Source organism: Equus przewalskii, chromosome 6 (genome assembly GCF_037783145.1).
Source record: "Equus przewalskii isolate Varuska chromosome 6, EquPr2, whole genome shotgun sequence".
Taxonomy (NCBI): domain Eukaryota; kingdom Metazoa; phylum Chordata; class Mammalia; order Perissodactyla; family Equidae; genus Equus; species Equus przewalskii.
This window is the reverse complement of record NC_091836.1, coordinates 90,388,040-90,406,794: the sequence shown is the minus strand read 5'-3', so window position 1 is coordinate 90,406,794 and position 18,755 is coordinate 90,388,040. Positions and strand designations below refer to the sequence as shown.

General features: G+C 38.7%; 1 protein-coding gene and 1 long non-coding RNA gene across 18 annotated transcripts in view; one reads left to right on the top strand and one right to left on the bottom strand.

Annotated features, from left to right (window-relative positions):
* LOC103558898 (uncharacterized) overlaps positions 1 to 18,755 on the bottom strand; it is a 116,014-nt gene that overhangs the window by 88,749 nt on the left and 8,510 nt on the right. For all 17 annotated transcript variants that reach the window (XR_011541276.1, XR_011541281.1, XR_011541271.1 and 14 more), the window contains exons 2-4: positions 9,653 to 9,849; positions 8,529 to 8,616; positions 7,783 to 7,889 (exon numbers count right to left, since the gene is read on the bottom strand). This is a non-coding gene — a long non-coding RNA (uncharacterized lncRNA). The remainder of the gene's footprint in view (positions 1 to 7,782; positions 7,890 to 8,528; positions 8,617 to 9,652; positions 9,850 to 18,755) is intronic.
* CCDC179 (coiled-coil domain containing 179) lies at positions 129 to 17,146 on the top strand. Its single transcript, XM_008532126.2, has 5 exons — positions 129 to 249; positions 4,212 to 6,377; positions 7,206 to 7,250; positions 8,584 to 8,753; positions 16,946 to 17,146. The coding sequence occupies exons 2-5, from the start codon at positions 6,333 to 6,335 to the stop codon at positions 17,028 to 17,030; spliced, it is 345 nt and encodes a 114-aa protein (XP_008530348.1). The 5' UTR covers positions 129 to 249; positions 4,212 to 6,332; the 3' UTR covers positions 17,031 to 17,146.

Genomic DNA, 18,755 nt, shown 5'->3' with positions numbered 1-18,755 from the left:
GCCCTAAATACCATCACAAGTGTCTTTACAAGAAAGAGGCAGAAAGAGAGATTAGACACACACAGAGGAGAAAAAGTGAGGATGGAGACAGAGATTGGAATGATGTGGCTTCAAACCAATGAATGCAGGCAGCCACCGGAAGGTAGAAGAGCCAAGCATGGGTACTTCCCCAGAGCCTGGAGCCCGTTGAGAGAGCAAGGCCCTGCTGACACTCTGACTGCAGACTTCTGGCCTCCAGACGTGTGAAAGGTAAACTTCTATTGTTCAAAGCCACCACATTGTTGTCATTGGTCACAGTAGCAATAGGAAACTAATATACTAACCCATGAAATAAATATAAGACAGTCCAAAAGAAATGCTGTATTTTTCCCCTAGCTTAACTCCTTCCTTGATTTCTTTTTGCAATATTAACTCTAGAAATTTATCTAAGTTAGTTTCTAGGTTAGGGAGAAGTTTACTGAACAACCTTCAATATGGACTAGGAGTCTAAAGCATATCCAGATTCCAGCAATATATTTGAAAAAGTCTTTCATGATATTGATGTGGATGAGAAGGATATAATCAGAACTAATTGATATCAAACTTGAGTGAATCTGTAACTGAATGAACAAGTCTACCAAAAGGTACCAGTAAATAATTACTGCTGAACCTGCAGGGCGGCTTTCTGTGCTGGGCTGCAGGGCATCTTCCCAGCCCTGTTCTGTTCAGAGTTTTCATCACAAATTTGGATGATGACATAACATGTTCATCTAGTGAGCAGATGACATGGAGGTGCTGAGTTATAGAGAACAAAGAAGGCTCTTGACAGGATGGGACGCTAAGTTGAATCTAAACAGATGTAACAATGTAGAAAAGTTTAAACGTCTATACCCTAGATTTCACAATTTAACTGCCCAGGTACAGAGAAGGGAAAATCTTCTATAAACTCAGTACATGGCAATCATAATGAAAAATTACACTAAATACTATTGTGTGCCAGGTGTTGATAGTTGGATGGATAGAGAGAGAGAGAGAGATTTCTCATAAACTTTGTAGGGTATGTTCAAGACCGCCTACACAATCTGCACGTCCTGGTGCAAAATGAACATGCAGGGCCACTTGCTTAAAAATTAAGGATTATAAGACAGCAAGAGCAGAGCATTAGTCTTCCTAAGCATGACTCCCTGTGTGACCACACAGGCTGTACACCCATGAAGTCAGCCCTGCACTGGTATTATTTTACACGGGACCCATTTATGTAGGAATCCTACCTGCCTGCTTAGTACTAAAACTCCAGCACAAGGCACAGAGCCTGGAGTAAAAGAGGCACTCAGCGGATATAGATATTTGTAGTATGAAAGAATGGCCAAAAAGAAAGTGATGAATCTGTCAAATCGTATTTACTAAACAGACAAATAAATAGCATTGTATCGTGGAAGGGGAACCCACTTTAATAGGAAGAAAAATTTCCAGTATTTCAAGAATCTTAGGACCTAGAAAAGATTTACTCTCCCAAATTTTATTTTAAAAAATAAAGTCACAAGAAAATCCTAAATATATAAGTTAATCACAATTCTCCCATTTACTTTGGAAAATAGCTTCAGATCAAAAGATAAACAGTTATATTGAAATTCAAGTAAATAAGTAAAGTTTCTTATTGCCCCAAAAAAGATTTCCTAGCCCGTTGGAAGCCCAGAAAACAGACACTCTGTGAATAATGGTACAAGATACATCGGTGTTGATTCCATTTGTATTTCTGCACAAGTTGTTTCATTTACGTGGAAAAGCTTACAAGTTAATTTGTTACGAACTTGCCCCATATTCGCATAATCTTACAAAAGTAAGATCTAATTACAGAAACATCAAACAAACCCGACAAGCTTTTTTTTCTTAAAATGTGAATGAAATATTTAAATGTTCCTATAAACTCAGTTGCTAAATAACCAAGCTTTGAATTACTGGGGACGATAGACAAGAAAGCTAAGAGATATAAACTTCAAATTATTTCATTTGCAAAAAATGAAAGAAAATACTTAATATTTATACTAAGGAAAATTGTGTGGATATTCTATTTGATAAACCTTAGCCTGTTTTACAGGATACAGATATTGTATTAGTACTGCAATGCTATTTTAACTATTTCATCAGCATAGATTTATCAAATACCCAGAGAAAGATAATAAACACCAGTATGGAAACGCCCTAAAAAGCTATTATGAAACAGCTACTTAAGATATAAAACAAAAATTAGCAAATCTTGCTTAGAGAGAAAATGAGATACATAATGGGATGTGGGGAAAATCTGGTTTAATATTGAGATTCAGAGTTGATGTAGTTTATGACATAGCAAGGCCATTCTTAAAACGATATAAAATAACATTTAGTTATTTAGAAACAACTACTATCTTTAATCTAGAATCCTCTGAATACAAGTGAGAAAGACTATAGATGGCACACTGAAAAGGGGTCCCACAAGCAGATAAATTGGAGAACATGGTAGAATATATGCCGTCTGGAAATTCATAAACACTTTAGCATATTATAGGTTTTGAGTAGCCCTGCAGTAGATGCTTGTTTAGCTTTGTTTCATCTAGAATGTCCCGAATTTATTTGAACTCAGTACCCATTTTTAGGTAAAAGGGCTTATTTGTTTTGTTTTTCACATAAAATTATAAACATTTTGGGATGGTGGCATTTTCTAGAGTTGACTTTGAGAATTTCAGCTCTCTACCAATCAAACATAAACAAGCAGGAATACTGACCATGCTTGCATTCAGCATTCAGGAGTTTTTCACAATTTTACAGTTAAATTGTATTCGTTTCCTGCAAAAGCATTTTTTTATGCAAATATACTGTCCAGACTTAGGGAGTTAATACTCTTGCCCCTTTCACTCTTGGTCAGATCACATTTTGAGATTTGTGTCTGGTGCCGGACATTGGCTAACTGTAGTGTGATACAGATTATCGACCTGGATGGTGGGACATTTGAAACCATCCCCAAAGACGTAGAGGTGAAGGCCTGCATGTGATTTAGGGCACGAGGGTCCCTGTGCCACTCATTAACCTGCTGTCCATCAGCTCTAAACCCACTCGTCCACATTCTACTTTGTGAAGCCAGGGCTGGGACTCTGCACATTTTACTGCTCTTTAGAAATAAAGAGCTGAAAGGTGAGGCAGCCGGAGTCCTGGTAGGCTTAGCCAAGAGGATGCTGGAGGGAGATTGGAAGGCAGGGGGAGGAGAGAAGGATCTGACACATTCCTGTTTCTGGCTCTCAGCATCTCGCCAGCAACGACATTTCACCTGCAGTAGCAATTGTCTCTAGCACCAGTTGCTTCCAGTTTGTAAGTTTTTTCCACACACCCAGCATTGGTGTTCCTGCTCTTCCTTAATCCTATCAGCACCTGCTGGAGAGTGCCCCCTCCTAAAAGCTCTCCGATCCCCTGCCCTGAAGCATTCCCCACCCATCCAAGCCCCTGTGGTACTAGTTCAGCTCGGCAGTGTTCCCTTCCTCAGAGGTCTGATTCCTGGCTTGTGGGGTCCCTCCTCCAAGTTTCTAGATTCTGACAATCTCAGCGTCTTCCCCCAACTCTATCATCATGTAGAGGAGAATGATGTTATTTGGTGAGGGCCTTGAGAACAGAACTAGAACTAGTGGGTTGAAGTAACAGATTCCAATCATTAAAAGTACCAAAAAATTGAATGGGCTGGACTGAAATTTCCTATCCATTAATTTAATCGAAAGAAGGGGGGACTGCCACTCAATGAACATATTGAAAGGGGATTTAAAGCATCAGATAGGAGATTGGACTGCATGAGATCTAAGGTTCTTCCCATTGGGACGATTCTACAATGTAACCTATAATAAAATATAACTACAACTGCCATTATTAACTCCTCATTCAGTAAAAACTAACTCCCCGATTCCTTACTTATATTATTTCCAATGCTCATAACAACCCTATGTTATTTTATCATTCCCATTTTATAAATGTAGAAAAGGGAACTGAGGCTCATGCAAGGTAATTAACTGGCCAGGATCCCAAAGTGTTCAAGAGAAGGCCGGTGAAGGCAGGATTTGGACTGTTGTGGGTTCCACCGCCTGCTTCCTAACAAATCTCAGACGTGAAACTCTGAAACATTCTTTTCTGGCAGTCTCATGGTGCCTGAATCCAGCTAAACAATGCTTTATTTCAACTTGGTCCCTTGTGGTTTTCGTTTTTGTTTTTTACAGAATAAAGGTGGAGGAAAGGCAATGAGAAGCAATGAATGAAGTGATAACAACTGGAAAATAGCTACGCATTCATCAAACTCATCATACTGATCCATACCCCCTGCCATTTGGACATGCTGCTGCCCCCATCAGCAATGCTCTTTCTGTCTTTAGCTGCCTCATAAACTCCTATACATCCTTAAGGTCCAGCTTATACACTTCCAGGTACACCTTCAGGCTCTGTCCTTATCCTAACACACCAGTTCTGAGGATATTGCACAAATTAGAGGTGGTTACAGGTGAGTCACCTGTGGAAGTATCATTCCAGGAGGGCAAAGGCAGATTAGGAAGCCAGAAGAATGGAACTAACGTGAGTGGCCAATCTGGCTAACTCCACTGGGAAGGTTTCTTGGCATCAACCTGAAGGCTTCATCTTCAGACAGAATTAGAGGCTCTTGCATTTTTGCACGTGTGTCATTATTAAACCTAACAACAGATTGTTTTACCTTTTTTTATTGTTACTAGTTTGTCTGACTTTCTTTGAGGGCAGTAATTGATTGACCTTCGTATTTCCAGGACCCTAGCAGATATGTGATGGTAAGTATCCAAAACATATGTTCTTGAGGCAACATGGTATATTAGAGAAAGCAGAGGATTTCAAGTCAATTCCTGGTTTAGGATCATGAACAAGATTACACAATTTTTCTAAGGCATATTCTTCCCACAGAGGAGAGTTTCAAGACGGGAGTGGTCACAGGGGCAAGATAATTTACTTTTTCTAAGCCTAACTGTTCCAAGAGACCTCTTTGTGGTTTCTAATGCCATGCAAAGGTCATGTGGTAAAGTGTCCATTGACTTCAGCAGAAAGATTATTAGCGGCCATTCTGAAACAGGCACCCATGGGGTAGTAAGGGTTGAAGCAGGTTGCAGTGAGCCAAATATCACACGGGACGTAAAGAAGAGGAGATGAGATTGCAGACAATTCTCATGAACATTTATTGTAAATAGGGGCGATGGGCAATAGTTACAATTAGCTGTGGTTCAAAGGGTTTTGTTTTATTGGTTTGAAGAGGGGAAGAGTTGAGTATTTAAATGTCTAAAGGGAAGAGGCAATCTAGGAAATGGGAACAGAAGTGGAGATTTATTCGAGATAAGAGGATGACAGGGAAAAGGACAGTGTGGCTACAGACAAGGTAATAGGGCTACTGGTGGCAAAGAATTGAGGTAGCTCCAGCCTGGACTTTTAAGAGCAACCAGTAGCCGAGCACAGTGCTTCAGAGCACAGGCCCTGGAGGCCGACTCTGGACTGCAATCCCAGCTCACCCTCCGCCTGTAGACCCTGGGACAAGTGATCTAACACGCCAGAGCCTTGTTTCCCAGATGGTGATGATCACGCACCTACCCTCTGGAGTTGGTGGAAGGGGTTGAGTCAACATGTGTAAGTCCACGCAACAGTGCTGAGCGTAAGTTCCATGTAGGTGTTAGCTGTTATCAGTGTGTGAAGCAACCGTCTGCCTCCTTCTGCTGGAAGTGACCGGGAGGGAGATGGTGGGCTCAGAGATTTTAATAGCGGGAAGACAGTTTGAAGGGAACGCTGCAGAGTACAGAAAAGAAAGCTAGTGCAGCATAAAAGAAGTGGAAGCAGCGGTGAGCAGCCAGTTTAAGCTGGAGATGACGAATATGTATTGCAGAATCTTCAAATCTCCCCACCTCCCACCCCTTCAGCATAGTTCTTGACAGCGAGAAGGCAGATCGTTGGATGGATCCAACTGGAAGTTGTGATGGAAGAACAAGGAGGTGATGGAATTGAGAACCTTGATGACAGACTAAAGTGAGGGACCATGGAATCTAAGTCAGTTGTGTTAAGAAGTGGGCTCCATAGAGAAAGAGTAGAGAGATGAGGAATAGAAAAGATAGAAAATTGGTATAATGTGGTTGTCTGTGTGAGAGAGGGGGAGGGATTGGGAATTGCGGCAACCTGACATCCCTAATGCTGCCGATGCTCTCCAGACAGATAGGGACCACACGGGAGGGGCGGGGCCCGGGCCCGGACAAAGAGAATTGTGATGGGGCGGGGCTCCGCGACCCACTGTCACTCGTCGGGCTCAGGCCGTGGGCGCCGGGCGCTCGAGGCTCTGCAGCATGTGCCTGCGCTGTACGGAGGACGACTCTACCCAGGTCAACCCCGTGAGTGCTTACCCAGGCCTCGCCCCGGAGGCCGCGCTCCTGCCCTGGCGCGGGTTGGTGCTGGGGGTGGGAAACCCCGGGGTAAGCAGACGGACCAGATCCTGGGGTGCAGGCCCCACCCCGCGCCTGCTAGGAGCCAGGCACGCTGGGTCATGTTTGTTGACTGACCCATTGACTCGCCCTAGAAAGTAGGGTGAGAATTACAGAGGTGGGGTGCTGGGGGGGAGGGGGGGTCAGGATAAACTTCTCAATATTCAGATGGGGAGGAGATTGCTTTTGGGTCTTTGGGTTAAGCAGTTGGATCAAAATGAGGGAAGGGGAAGGTATTTAAGGTACTATTTAGAAATTAGGGGAAGGAGTGGGAAACCTATAAACGAACAGCCAAGCTCCCTGTGCCTCAGAAAACCATACACCTGCTGGGGTTCCTCAATCACCCCAGCTTTTTCAGGCTTTAGAAGCCAGATTAAAGGCAGTTCTTAAGCAAAGAGCAGCGTGGCACCACTGAAGTCACGTACCAACAGAAGCATGAATTTTTGGATTTCTTGTACACCCTTTCCTACCTCCGAATAAATCTCAAGACTCTATATGTTCCCTGTAATGTGCTTCACAGCTCGTTATTTTTTCTCATAATACTATCCCTATCCCCCCACCCTCGGTTTTTACCTTGATGGTGTTATTCTGATCCTGCCTCTTGCACTTGAGATGGTATGCACATATTACATAAATAAATTTAAAAAAGTAGCATAGAATTCCTATTATAACAATTAATTTTTCTGTTTGCTTATGACTTTTATGTTTGTTTGTTTTTTAATTTTATGTATTATGTAGGAAGGACCAGGGAGATACCATCCTTCAGAGGTCACTGCAAGGCAGGTAATGTTTAAATAAACAATTTGGGGTATTTCAAAATTATGACTTTACCTTGTTCCTTTATGTGTGGTCCCTCATGTGGTAGAACTTTTATTAGCCAGACACTTGCGTTATCTTCCTCTGGATTCTGGGATCTTGTGACTACTATTAGAATGAGTCTTAATTAGCGTAACCTAAATGGCTTATGTTCTCCTTTTTTAATGTAACATTTGATACTTACACAAGAATATATGTAGCATATATAACTTGTAAAGCAGAACAATAAAATACAGCTCCAACTTAAGACACCATTATACGAGTATCCTTGAACTCACCTAGGGGCTGCTCCCCTCATTCTCCCCGCGTCTGTCCCGGAGGTAACCACTATCTTGGATTTTATTTTTATCAATCTCATGTTTTCTTTAATAGTCTGTCACATATGTGGCTCTGAAAGTAGATTGCTTGGTTTTGAACTTCATAAATATATGGTCACGCAAAATTTAGTGTTTTCTTCTCAACACTGTTTCCTAACATCCGTCCATAGTGTCGTACTTACTTATAGTTCGTTTATTTTCACTGCTGTTGAATAGTTCCTTGTGGAAAATAGCCCAGTTCATTAATCCTTTCTCCTGTTGATGGACATTGGATTGTTTCCACATTTTCCTGTAATGAACAGTCCTACTGTGAACATTCTATGAACAAGAATTTCACTTGGTTCTTTTGGCAGGAGCAGAATGACTGGATCGTAGGGAAGGCACATTTTTCATTGTTATAAAGTAATGCCACATTGCTCTCAAAGCAGTTGTGCCAAGTGCACTCCCACGTGCAGTGGGTGAAAGTTCCTATCACTCATCCCCTCTCCACTCTAATAGTCCGTTATCTTCAAAGCACTCTAGTTTGGTCCCCTAGGACTGCTGCATACAGACACCATACAATGCGGACATTAAGAGCTCTGCGTGAAATGCAGCATTTAAGAGAACTAAAGAATGTGCATGGATTTTGCTTTCTTATTTCTATAAAGAAAGTCTCTTTGGGGTTTTTAATGAAATTACCTTTAAAATAAAAGTAAACACATATATCCCTGAATCTTGGATCTACAATGTGCACAGCTGGTGAAGTGGGAATCAAGAGTAAAGAGTCTTTATTTGAAAACAGCACCAATGCTCCAGTTTTTCTTCATCTATGAACCTCACATTTGAAAAAAGGATTTTTCCTACTTCCACGATGCTAAGTAAAATATGTGCATGCATTGTGTTTATCTCTTTGTATTGCCACAAACCAAAAGTATAATCAGCATGTTACCTTTGTATGTTATAAAAGATATGATTTGTTTTCTTTCCTTTTAATTTTCCAAAAGTCCATGGCTAGACGTATTGAGAATATGCAAAACCTGAGGAAAGAAAAGAGGAAATTTAGCAAACGGTTTTCAAGGCCTACTCCTGTTCCAGAACCAGGCCTCCTCGTAAGTACAGAGGCTTCACTGAAGCTCACTGACCCTTCAATGCAACAGACATCCTCATTTTTCATGTATGTAATATGCACTCTAAATTTTGCTCTTCCCCTTTCCTTTGAGAAATATGTAGTTGCAGTCTGGGAAGTAACTTAAAAACTCCATTACTCAGATTCTCATCTGTTATTTAAATCTCCTTCGCAGCCCTCTCCTGGAGATGATGTGGTTTAATGAACAGAGTACCATCTTTGAAATCACATTGTTCTGGATTCCAGTTTTTGCTTTGCCATATATTATCTGACTGCCCAAAGTTAGTCACTTAAATCTTTTGGATTATGTTATTTGGAAAATAAATTACAAAATCTTCTGCCAAATAGTCATTCACCCTAGGCCTGACCAATTGCAACATCAGGAAACTCTACACCAATCACAGCTTATTCCATCTTTGCACATCTTTGACATGGATTTAAAAATTCTTTCTATAACACATCATATTGTCTCCATGAGCCTTTTGCATGTGCTAATTATATTTCTTGTCACCAGACATACATCCGATGGCCCCTCCATTTGAAAAGCCTTCAGATATTTGAGAACAACTGTTACCTTCCTACATATTCAGGCTTTTCTTCAGGGTAAAAGTCCCCCCATTTTTCTCATCCATTCCTTTTTCAACTTAGTAGTGAGCCCAGGCCTTATTCGGGCAATCTCCAGGAAGAGGATTATATTTCATCATAGAAGGATTTGGGAAACGTTATATTTCCAATAATTAAGATTTTTTTCTGTTGATTTTATTGTTGAAGTATTTTATGAGCGCAATTAATGAATAGCTATGTCAGTTAGAAACTGCTAACTTTAGTTCCTTATAAGAGAAAGTCAACTACAGTGGCTTAACCAAATAGGAGCATATATTTTTTTCTCCAAACAAAAACTCCTGACCTAGGCAGTCTAGGGCTCATATGGTGGTTCCAGAAATTACCAAAGAATTCCCAGGTTCCTTCTGTTTTTATGATCCTTCTTCAGACTCTTCACATGGCTTTAATTCTCATGGCCTCCAAGATCCTTCCCCATCAGCAGACATGGTGTCCACATTCCAAGAGAAAAGGGTATAGGTCAAAAGGCAAAAAGTATATGCCTGCTGAGTCAGTTCCCTTTTGATCAGGAAAATAGCGTCCTCTGGAAAAAAAAAAATATATAATATATATAGTTTTATATTTTTATCAGCTTCATTAAAGTATAGTTGACATACAATAAACTGCACATATTTAAGGTGTGCATTTTTTAATGTTTTGACACACGTACACCCATGAAACATCACTGCAACCAAGATAACGAACATATCCATCACCCTCAAAATTTTTCTTGTGCGTCCTTTTTATTTAAATTACTAGGCTTTATTTTTTAGAGCCATTTCAGGTTTTCAGAGAAATTGAGCAGAAAGTTCAGAGAGTTCCCAGATACTCCCTTTCCTTCCCCCTCAACAGTTTCTCCTATTATTGACATCTTGCCTTGGTATAATACATTTGTTACAGTCGATGAACCAATATCAATACATTATTATTAACTAAAGTCCCATAGTTTACATGAGGATTCACTCTTTGTCTTGTACAGTTCTATGAGTTTTGACAAATGCATAATGTCTTGAATCCACCATTACATTATCATAAGGAATAGTTTCATTGGCAACAGATGTTAGCTCAGGGCTAGTCTTCCTCAGCAAAAAAAAAAAAGTTTCACTGCCCTAAAACTCCACTGTACTCCACCTATTCGTTCCTTCCCTCCTCCTCTTCCCCCTCAAGCCCCTGATAACCATGGATCTTTCCAATGTCTCTATAATTTTGCCTTTTCCAGAATGCCGTATAGTTGGAATCACACAGTATGTAGCCTTTCAAACTGGCTTCTTTGACTTGGAATATGCATTTAAGTGAAATATCTTTTCATGGCTTGATAACCCATTTGTTTTTATCATTGAATAATATTCCATTGTATGGATGTACCCCAGTTTATTAATATACTTATTGAAAGACATCTTGGTTTCTTCCAGTTACTAGCAATCAAAAATAAAGCTGCTATAACATTTATGTGCAGGTTTTTGCATGGACTTGTTTTCCACCCATTTGGGTAAATACCTAGGAGCACACTTGCTGGATCACATGGTAAAACTGTTTTTCACTACGTACAAAACTGCTAAACTTTCTTCCAAAGCAGCTGAGTCATTTTATAGTCCCTCCAGCAATGAGTGAGAGTTCCTGTTGCTCCACAGCCTTGCCAACATTTGATGTTATCAGTGTTTTGATTTTAGCAATTCTGACAGGTGTGTAGTGATATCTCATTGTTCTAATTTGCAATTCCCTAATGACATATACTATTGACAGTCTTCTCATATGCTTATTTGCCGTCTGTATAACTTCTTTGGTGAGGTGTCTGTTCAGATCTTTTGCCCACTTTTTAATTGAGTTATTTTCTTACTGTTGAGTTTTAAGAGTCATTTGTATATTTTGGATACCAGTTCTTGATAAGTGTCTTGCAAATATTTTCTCCCAGCCTGTGCCTGGTCTTTTCATTTTTCTAACAGTCTTTCCCAGAGCAGAAGTTTTTCATTTTAATGAAGTCCAACTTCTCAATTATTTCTTTCATGGATCATGCTTTTGGTGTTGTATCTAAAAACACACTGCCAAACCCAAGGTCACATAGTTTTTCTCCTGTGTTATCTTCTAGAAGTTTTACACTTTTGAATTTTACATTTAGATCTATGGCAAATTTTGTGTTCATTTTAATGGAAGGTGTAAGGCAAGTGTCTAGTTTTTTTTGTTTTTTTTTTTTTGGCATGTGGATGTTGTTCCAGTAGTTCCAGCACCGTTTGTTGAAAAGACTGTCCTTTATCTGTTGTATTGCCTTTGCTCCTTTGTCAAAGATCTGTTGATTATCTGTGGGGGTCTGTTTCTGGGCTCTCTATTCTGTTTCACTGAATGAAATATTCATCTGATCACACTGTCTTGATTACTATAGCTTTACACTAAGTCTTGAAGATAGGTACTATCAGTCTTTTAACTTTGTTCTTCTCCTTCAGTGTTGGCAATTCTGGATCTTTCGGCTTTCCATGTAAAATTTAGAATCAGTTTGTCAAACTCTACAAAGTAACTTCCTGGAATTTAAATTGGGATTGTGTTGAATCTATAGATGAATTTGGAAAGAAGTGACATCTTAATAATATTGAGTCTTCTTATAAACGAATATTGATTTTCTCCCATTTATTTAAATCATCCTTGGTTTGTTTCATCAGAGTTTTGGAGTTTTCCTCATTCATATTATGAACACATTTTGTTAGATGTATACGTAAGTATTTCATTTCTTTGGTGCTAATGTAAAAGATGTTCTGTATTTTAATTTCAAATTCAAATCGTTCATTGCTAGTATATAGGAAGTCAAGTGACCTTTCTATGTTAAACTTATATCCTGAAACTTTGCCTAATGATTAATAGTTCAAGGAATTTTTGTGTTTTTGTTAGTGTTGATGTTATTTGTTATTGTTATTGTTGATTCATTGGGATTGTCATCTGTGACAGTTTTATTTCTTCCTTCTCAATTTATATACACTTTGTTTACCTTTCTTGTTTTATATTGCATTAGCTCAGACTTCCAATACGATGTTGAATAGCAGTGGTGAGAAGGGCCATTCTTGCTTTGTTCCTGATCTTAGCTGGAAAGCATCTGATTACTCACCATTGACTGTGATGCCAGCTGTAGGTGCTTTGTAGAGGCAGCTCCCCTGTATTCCTAGTTTACTGAGAGTTTTTATCAGAAATGGGTGTCATATTTTGTCAAATGCTTTTTCTGCATCTATTGATATGATTGTATGACTTTTCCTCTTTAGCCTGTTGATGTGATAGATTATATTAATTGACTTTCAGCCTTGCATACCTGGAATAAATCCCACTGGGTCATGGTATATAATTATTTATATACATTGTTGGATTAAATTTGTTAATATTTTGTTGAGGATTTTTCTGCCTATGCTCTGAGAGAGATTAGTTTGTCATTTCCTTTCTTGTAATGTCTTTGGTTTGGGTATTAGGGTAATGCTGACCTCATAGAATAAGTCAGGAAGTTTTCCCTCTCTCTCTATTTCTACAAGAGATTGTAGAGAATTGGTGTAATTTCCTTTTTAAATGTTTGGCAGAATTCACCAGTGAACCCATCTGGGCCTGGTGCTGTTTTGGAAAGCTATTAATTATTGGTGAAATTTCTTACATTTTTTAATTGTCCCACAGTTCTTAGTCTGTTCCATTTTTTTCATCCTTTTTTGTCTTTGCCTTTTACTTTGAACAATTTCTATTGACATATTGTCAAGCTCTCTTTTTTTTCTCCACCATGTCCAGTCTACTGATGAGCCCATCAGTGGCATTTCATATTTTATGCTACGTTTTAGATTTCTAGCATATGCTTTTGATTCTTAGAGTTTCCCTTTCTCCTTACATTACCCATCTATTTTTGCATCTTTTCTACTTTTTCCTTTAGAGCCCTTAGCATATTAATCATAATTATTTCAAATTCTCAGTCTGATCATTCCAAAATCTCTGCCATATCTGAGTCTGGATCTGACGCTTGTTTTGTCTCTTCACTATTTTTTGGTTTTGGTTTTGTTTTTGCATTTTAGCATGTCTTGTAATTTTTTGTTGAGAGCCAGTCAAGATATATTGAGTAATAGAAACTGAGGTAGATAATAAGCCTTTAGTGTGAGGTTTCATGTCTACATGGCTGGCATTTAGGCTTTGTTTTCTGTTTGCTCTAGCTGTGGTGTCAGAGGCGTATATTTACTCTGGTGGCCTTACTTTTGTCTTCCCTCTTGTCTTTGGGTTCCCCTAGAGACTCTTTCTTAAATAGGGTCTGAGGCTTGAAGTGCTTTAAGCTGGACCCCCCTAATACTATAAAGGTAAGTGGTGGTGAAGAAACGTGTATTATACTCCTGTGATTAGGTCTCCGTCTTCTGGTGAATCTGTGTCCCTGGGATGTGACCTTCTCAGCTACTTCTTAGCTACTCTCCCTCTTAAGTGAGACAAGAAGGCTACAGGGACTGGAGTGGAGTTGGCTATTTCCTTTCTGCCACACAGAGGGTCCGGATTTGGGTATTTCCTCTCCACAGGTCAGTAGGGTTTAGTAAAACCCAAATTGGCTTTTGTAAAATAGTTTCCCCTGAGGGCATGCCTGATTAAGAAGAACAGAGAGCTCTGGGATATTTCAAAATGGTTGCTTTTCCCCTTCCACTGCCGGAAGCCAAAGGAGAGTTTTGACTTGGCAGGGCTCCTGGAAGTAAAACTCAAGGAAGTATGAGCTCCTCCCTAAGACTGCCCCCCCAGAGTTTTTAACTTTCAAGCTTATCCATACTGAGGCTCCAGCAATTCATCCATTAAGGTTTAGGTGTTCCTGCCAGTATTGGCCCCAGTGGCAGAATCACCTGTTGGTCTCTCCAGTTTTTGGTGATACAGTAGTTTGCCCTACAACCGCAATTCTTTGATGGCTCTAAGAAGAGTTGTTGAGTTTTAGTTTGTTCCGCATTTTTCTTGCTGTGAGGCTAGACGTGATGATTTCCAAGCTCTGTCCTTGTCAGACTGGAAACCCTCACTTATATTTCTTTGGTTAAAACTGAGTCACTGGGCACCCCTAGCTGCAAGTATATTTAGAGTGGTGAAAAACTGAACTGGCTTCCTTGCTGCTCTGAAGAGAACTGAGGTTCCATTCGTGTAGAAGAAAGTACCTTCTGATGATCCTCCTGCTGTAACTCACTCTCCTGAGTTTCTGGAGGAAATGCATATTATGAGTGAAAGTCCAGCCCATTAGCTTTGTTCTCTGTTTGTCTTTGCTTAGTCAAGGGAGCTTATGCATTGCCACCTAGAAACCCAGGATCCTCAACCTTACAGAGTTATTGTACTGTCTTAACTATCTACAAAGCTCCTCCCTTGCTGATAGGCTAGTGTATGTAATCCCACCCCCATAATCATGGCCTCTCTCTTATGCATTAAAATATGCCTACACGTTTGTAATCCCACCCCCATAATCATGGCCTCTCTCTTATGCATTAAAATATGCCTACACAACATAATTTACATCTGCACAGTTATCCCTTAGTAAAGTCTAATGATGCAGGCTATGGGGGAGAGGGAGCAGTGATTCCTGAGACCACCTTTCTCTACGGCATGGCAGTTGCCACCACTTTGGAGCCTTTTACCTCTTGATTCATCTCCACACAGTTTGGTTAATCTTTCTATCGTTTTGCCAGTTCAGATATGTTGTACCATCAATCTCCTCCCTTTGTGACTTGCCCCTCAACACCAAACCATTTAGGGTTTTCCATTAAAAATCTCCCTTTTCTTTCTTCAGCTGCCAGATGTTTTTTATAGAAACGTCTACAAAATTATTCTGTATCAAGCATCCTACCAACTCACTTGAGACAACTGAAATGTCTCACAAATAAATAAGAATGGAAAAAATAAAATTCATGATATATGAAAAGCCAGAGCTCAATCCGATACTTAGAATTCATTCTCCTTAAGACAAAGATTCTGGAATTGTCTTCAGAACACCCAGATATTGTCTTTTGGTAGTATTAGACAGTCATGAAAGTTCTGATAGCCTGTAAAAGAGAAAATGTACCATTCTCCAAAGAAAAAACCATCAAGGGGCTCAAAGGCTCAGAGTACACACTATGCCAAAGGGCTTCTCCCCATTCACCACAGAGTAATAATAGCAAGGAGGTAGTCGGAAACCGTACTCCAGAGTTTCTCCTACACTTGGACCAAGATGTGTAGCATCGCCTACTTAAGCTCAGGTTCTCAGTGCTTCTCAAATGTGGTCAAAGACCAATTTTGTCTGATTGTGTTTGGTTAGTTTTGGTTTAATTTCCATTATGGACTGATCATTTTGTAACATACAATCAAAATTTCATAGCAACATCAAATTGTTATAAATGAACATAAATGTTTCCTCTCAATTTCTCTACTAATCTTGTTCCAAAGTAGTAATGAATGTAAGAATAGCATCAAAACCAGACCACAAGGAACAACACTACCTTAAAGTGTATTGATTCTTTTCCACTTTTTCTTCTCTTATATCTTTTGCAAATTGTTGTGCTATAAACAGCATCCCTACTAATAGCCTCTTCTCTTTTTCTTTCTGCTTAAATTGATCTTTGGCTTCCAGAAAAAATATAGTAACAGTATTTATACAACTTAAATGGTGTGGGATGAAAATTAAGACCTGAGTCCATACATACAAGGACTTTATTGACCTACAGGTTGTGCCCAGTAGAACAGATGATGCGCGATGAGGCTAGAGCATCCAGTTGCTAAAAGAAGTTTGAAAAAGTATTTTTGTTTTGATTTTTGTCTGTTTAAAGTCTCTATAACAAAGTTTTCTCCCAATTCTATCATTAATTATCTATATTCATGGAATATTTAAATTATCCCGAAATATTAAGGTTAAATTCCTGTCAATACTGATATACATAATCTTGCCATTTTCACATATTTGTCCCTGTGGCTTACTTTGTTTTGACTCATTTCAAGACTTGAAACACTCTCAGCAGATGCAAATAATATGCTTTCTCAGTCAATCACAGACCTGAAGACTTGGAACAGAAAATCTCTATGTTTAACGTCTCTGTCACATCCATTATGTTTAGAAATGACTTTGAGTCTTCCTCCAAAATGTTATTTTTGGTTTCTACAAATTCTTCCTACTTGTGGTGTTTGTTGCTTGACTCAGAAAAAAAAAATGTTTATATCATATTTATCCCGGGATATGATTTATTTGATAATAGTAATTTTCCTATCTGGCTTACATCTGAATGTGACCTCACTTTAATTTAGAACAGCATTTCTAGCTCATTATACAATTTTTTTTTTTTTTGAGGAAGATTAGCCCTGAGCTAACATCTGTTGCCAATCTTCCTCTTTTTGCTGAGGAAAATTAGCCCTGAGCTAACATCTGTGCCAGTCTTCCTCTACTTTGTATGTGGGATGCCTCCACAGCCTGGCTGATGAGTGGAGCGGGTCCACACCTGGGATCCGAACCCACAAACCTGGGCCACCAAAGCGGAGCACATGGAACTTTTTAACCACTAGGCCACAGGGCAGGGCCTCTATATACAATTTTTTTTAATAAAAAAGCCTTCCCCTTTTGATGCCTTTCCAGATAATTTATAGTTTGCATAAACTTTTCCTTATATAAATTTTAATTGAATTTCTTTTTCGTTGTGCATTTTAATCTCTTCTAGTGGACATAAAGCTGGAATCTGTATGGAAGAAATCACGTGCCAGACCAAAATATGGAGATTTCTAACATCAAGTGACATTTTGTGATTTACCTTCATTTGAAAAATAAAGGCAATATTCTGCCATTTCAGCAAAATAAAAACAGTGCAACCATTTAACATCCAAGCTACAGGCTCTAGAACTTTATTAAATTTCATACCTCACTACCACTTTCTTTTCTGTGCTAAATTTGAGATTTGTTGCTTTTTAACAAATAATAATGAATGTATATAGGCTTGTGAAAATAATATACTTATGTTTAAATTTTTGCATTTGGATTATTGACCTTCACACAGATTTAGAATTATGCTTTAATAATAGGGGAAAAGAGATTTTCTCTGCCATATATTTATAATGACTTATCTTTAAACAAAATATTTAAAATCTTTAAACAGTCCTAGGACAGAGTTTTAATATAACTAAAGCCTATTTGATGTGTTGATATTGCAAATAAGCTAAAGCGTAATTAAAATTTTCACTTAAGGTAAAATTTGATACTGAATTAAATTTTACTTTTATATATGAAACAAATGATAATCATATCTGTCTCTAGAAAATGCTTGCTTCATGACATAAATAATTCATAACATGTAAACAGAATTATCACAATTATTTTATAAATTGAAAAATTACCAACCACAGTCATGCACCACATGACAACATTTCAGTCCAACAGACAGCATGTGCAATGGTGGTCCCCTAAGATTAGTACCATATGGCCTTGTGTAGTAGGCTAGACCATTTAGGTTTGTGTAAATACACTCACTCTAGGATGTTTGCTCAGCAACAAAATCACCTTATGACACATTTCTTAGAACACATCCCCACCGTTAAGCAATACATGACCATGTTGGATTAACATGAACATTATATTCAGTGACTGATTTGCAGTCTCCAGAGTAGTTTGAAGTACAGGGGATTCTGCTTCTGGGCATGATGGAAGTAATAAAATTATGGTTCCACGTAAACAACTAGAAAACAGGACAAGATATTAAAAACAATGATTTTCAGAAATGAAACAAAAGTCAAAAGATGGGCTGTGGTCTCTAAGAGAAGAGAAACAAGGTGAACCTATGACTGTCCATTTACTGCCTGGAAGAGCATTCCAGATCTTGATGCAAGGGAGAGGACCATAAGCAGAGCACAGCAGTTTTCCTGAGTTGAGGAACAGAGATTAGAACTCAGGGAGTCGAGGGTAACTGGAAGTTGTAGGGCAGAATTTCAGAGAGTAAGGAACTATGCAAAGTACTTGGTAGATCTGCATATGGCTTGCAATGAGTCTTTGCTGAATGCTAAGATGTTTGCATAGGGTGAAACTCAGCAAGGTCAAATCTGTTTACTCTTTGTCTATTATCAATGTCTAATGTCTAGTCCTGAGTCAAAATTACTAGGCATGTCAAGAAGAGGAAAAATATAACACATAATCAGGAGGACATCAAGTCAATAGAAAGTGATACAGAAATGAAAAGAGATAATGTAATTAGAATCATTAAACATCTATTATACATATGTTAGCTATGCTCAGCCATTAAAAGAAAAACATGAACACAACAAGGAGAGAAATGGAAGATATTAAAAAGAACTAAATAGAACTTTTAGAACCGAAAAATATCTAAAACTGAAAAATTCACTAAATGAGATTAACAGTATATTAGATGTAAAAAAAAAAGAAGTTACTGAAATTGAAGAAACAGCAGATGTAGCAATAGAAATAATCCAAACTGAAGCAAAGAGAAAAAGACTGGAATAATGATTAGCGACTCACTGAGCAGT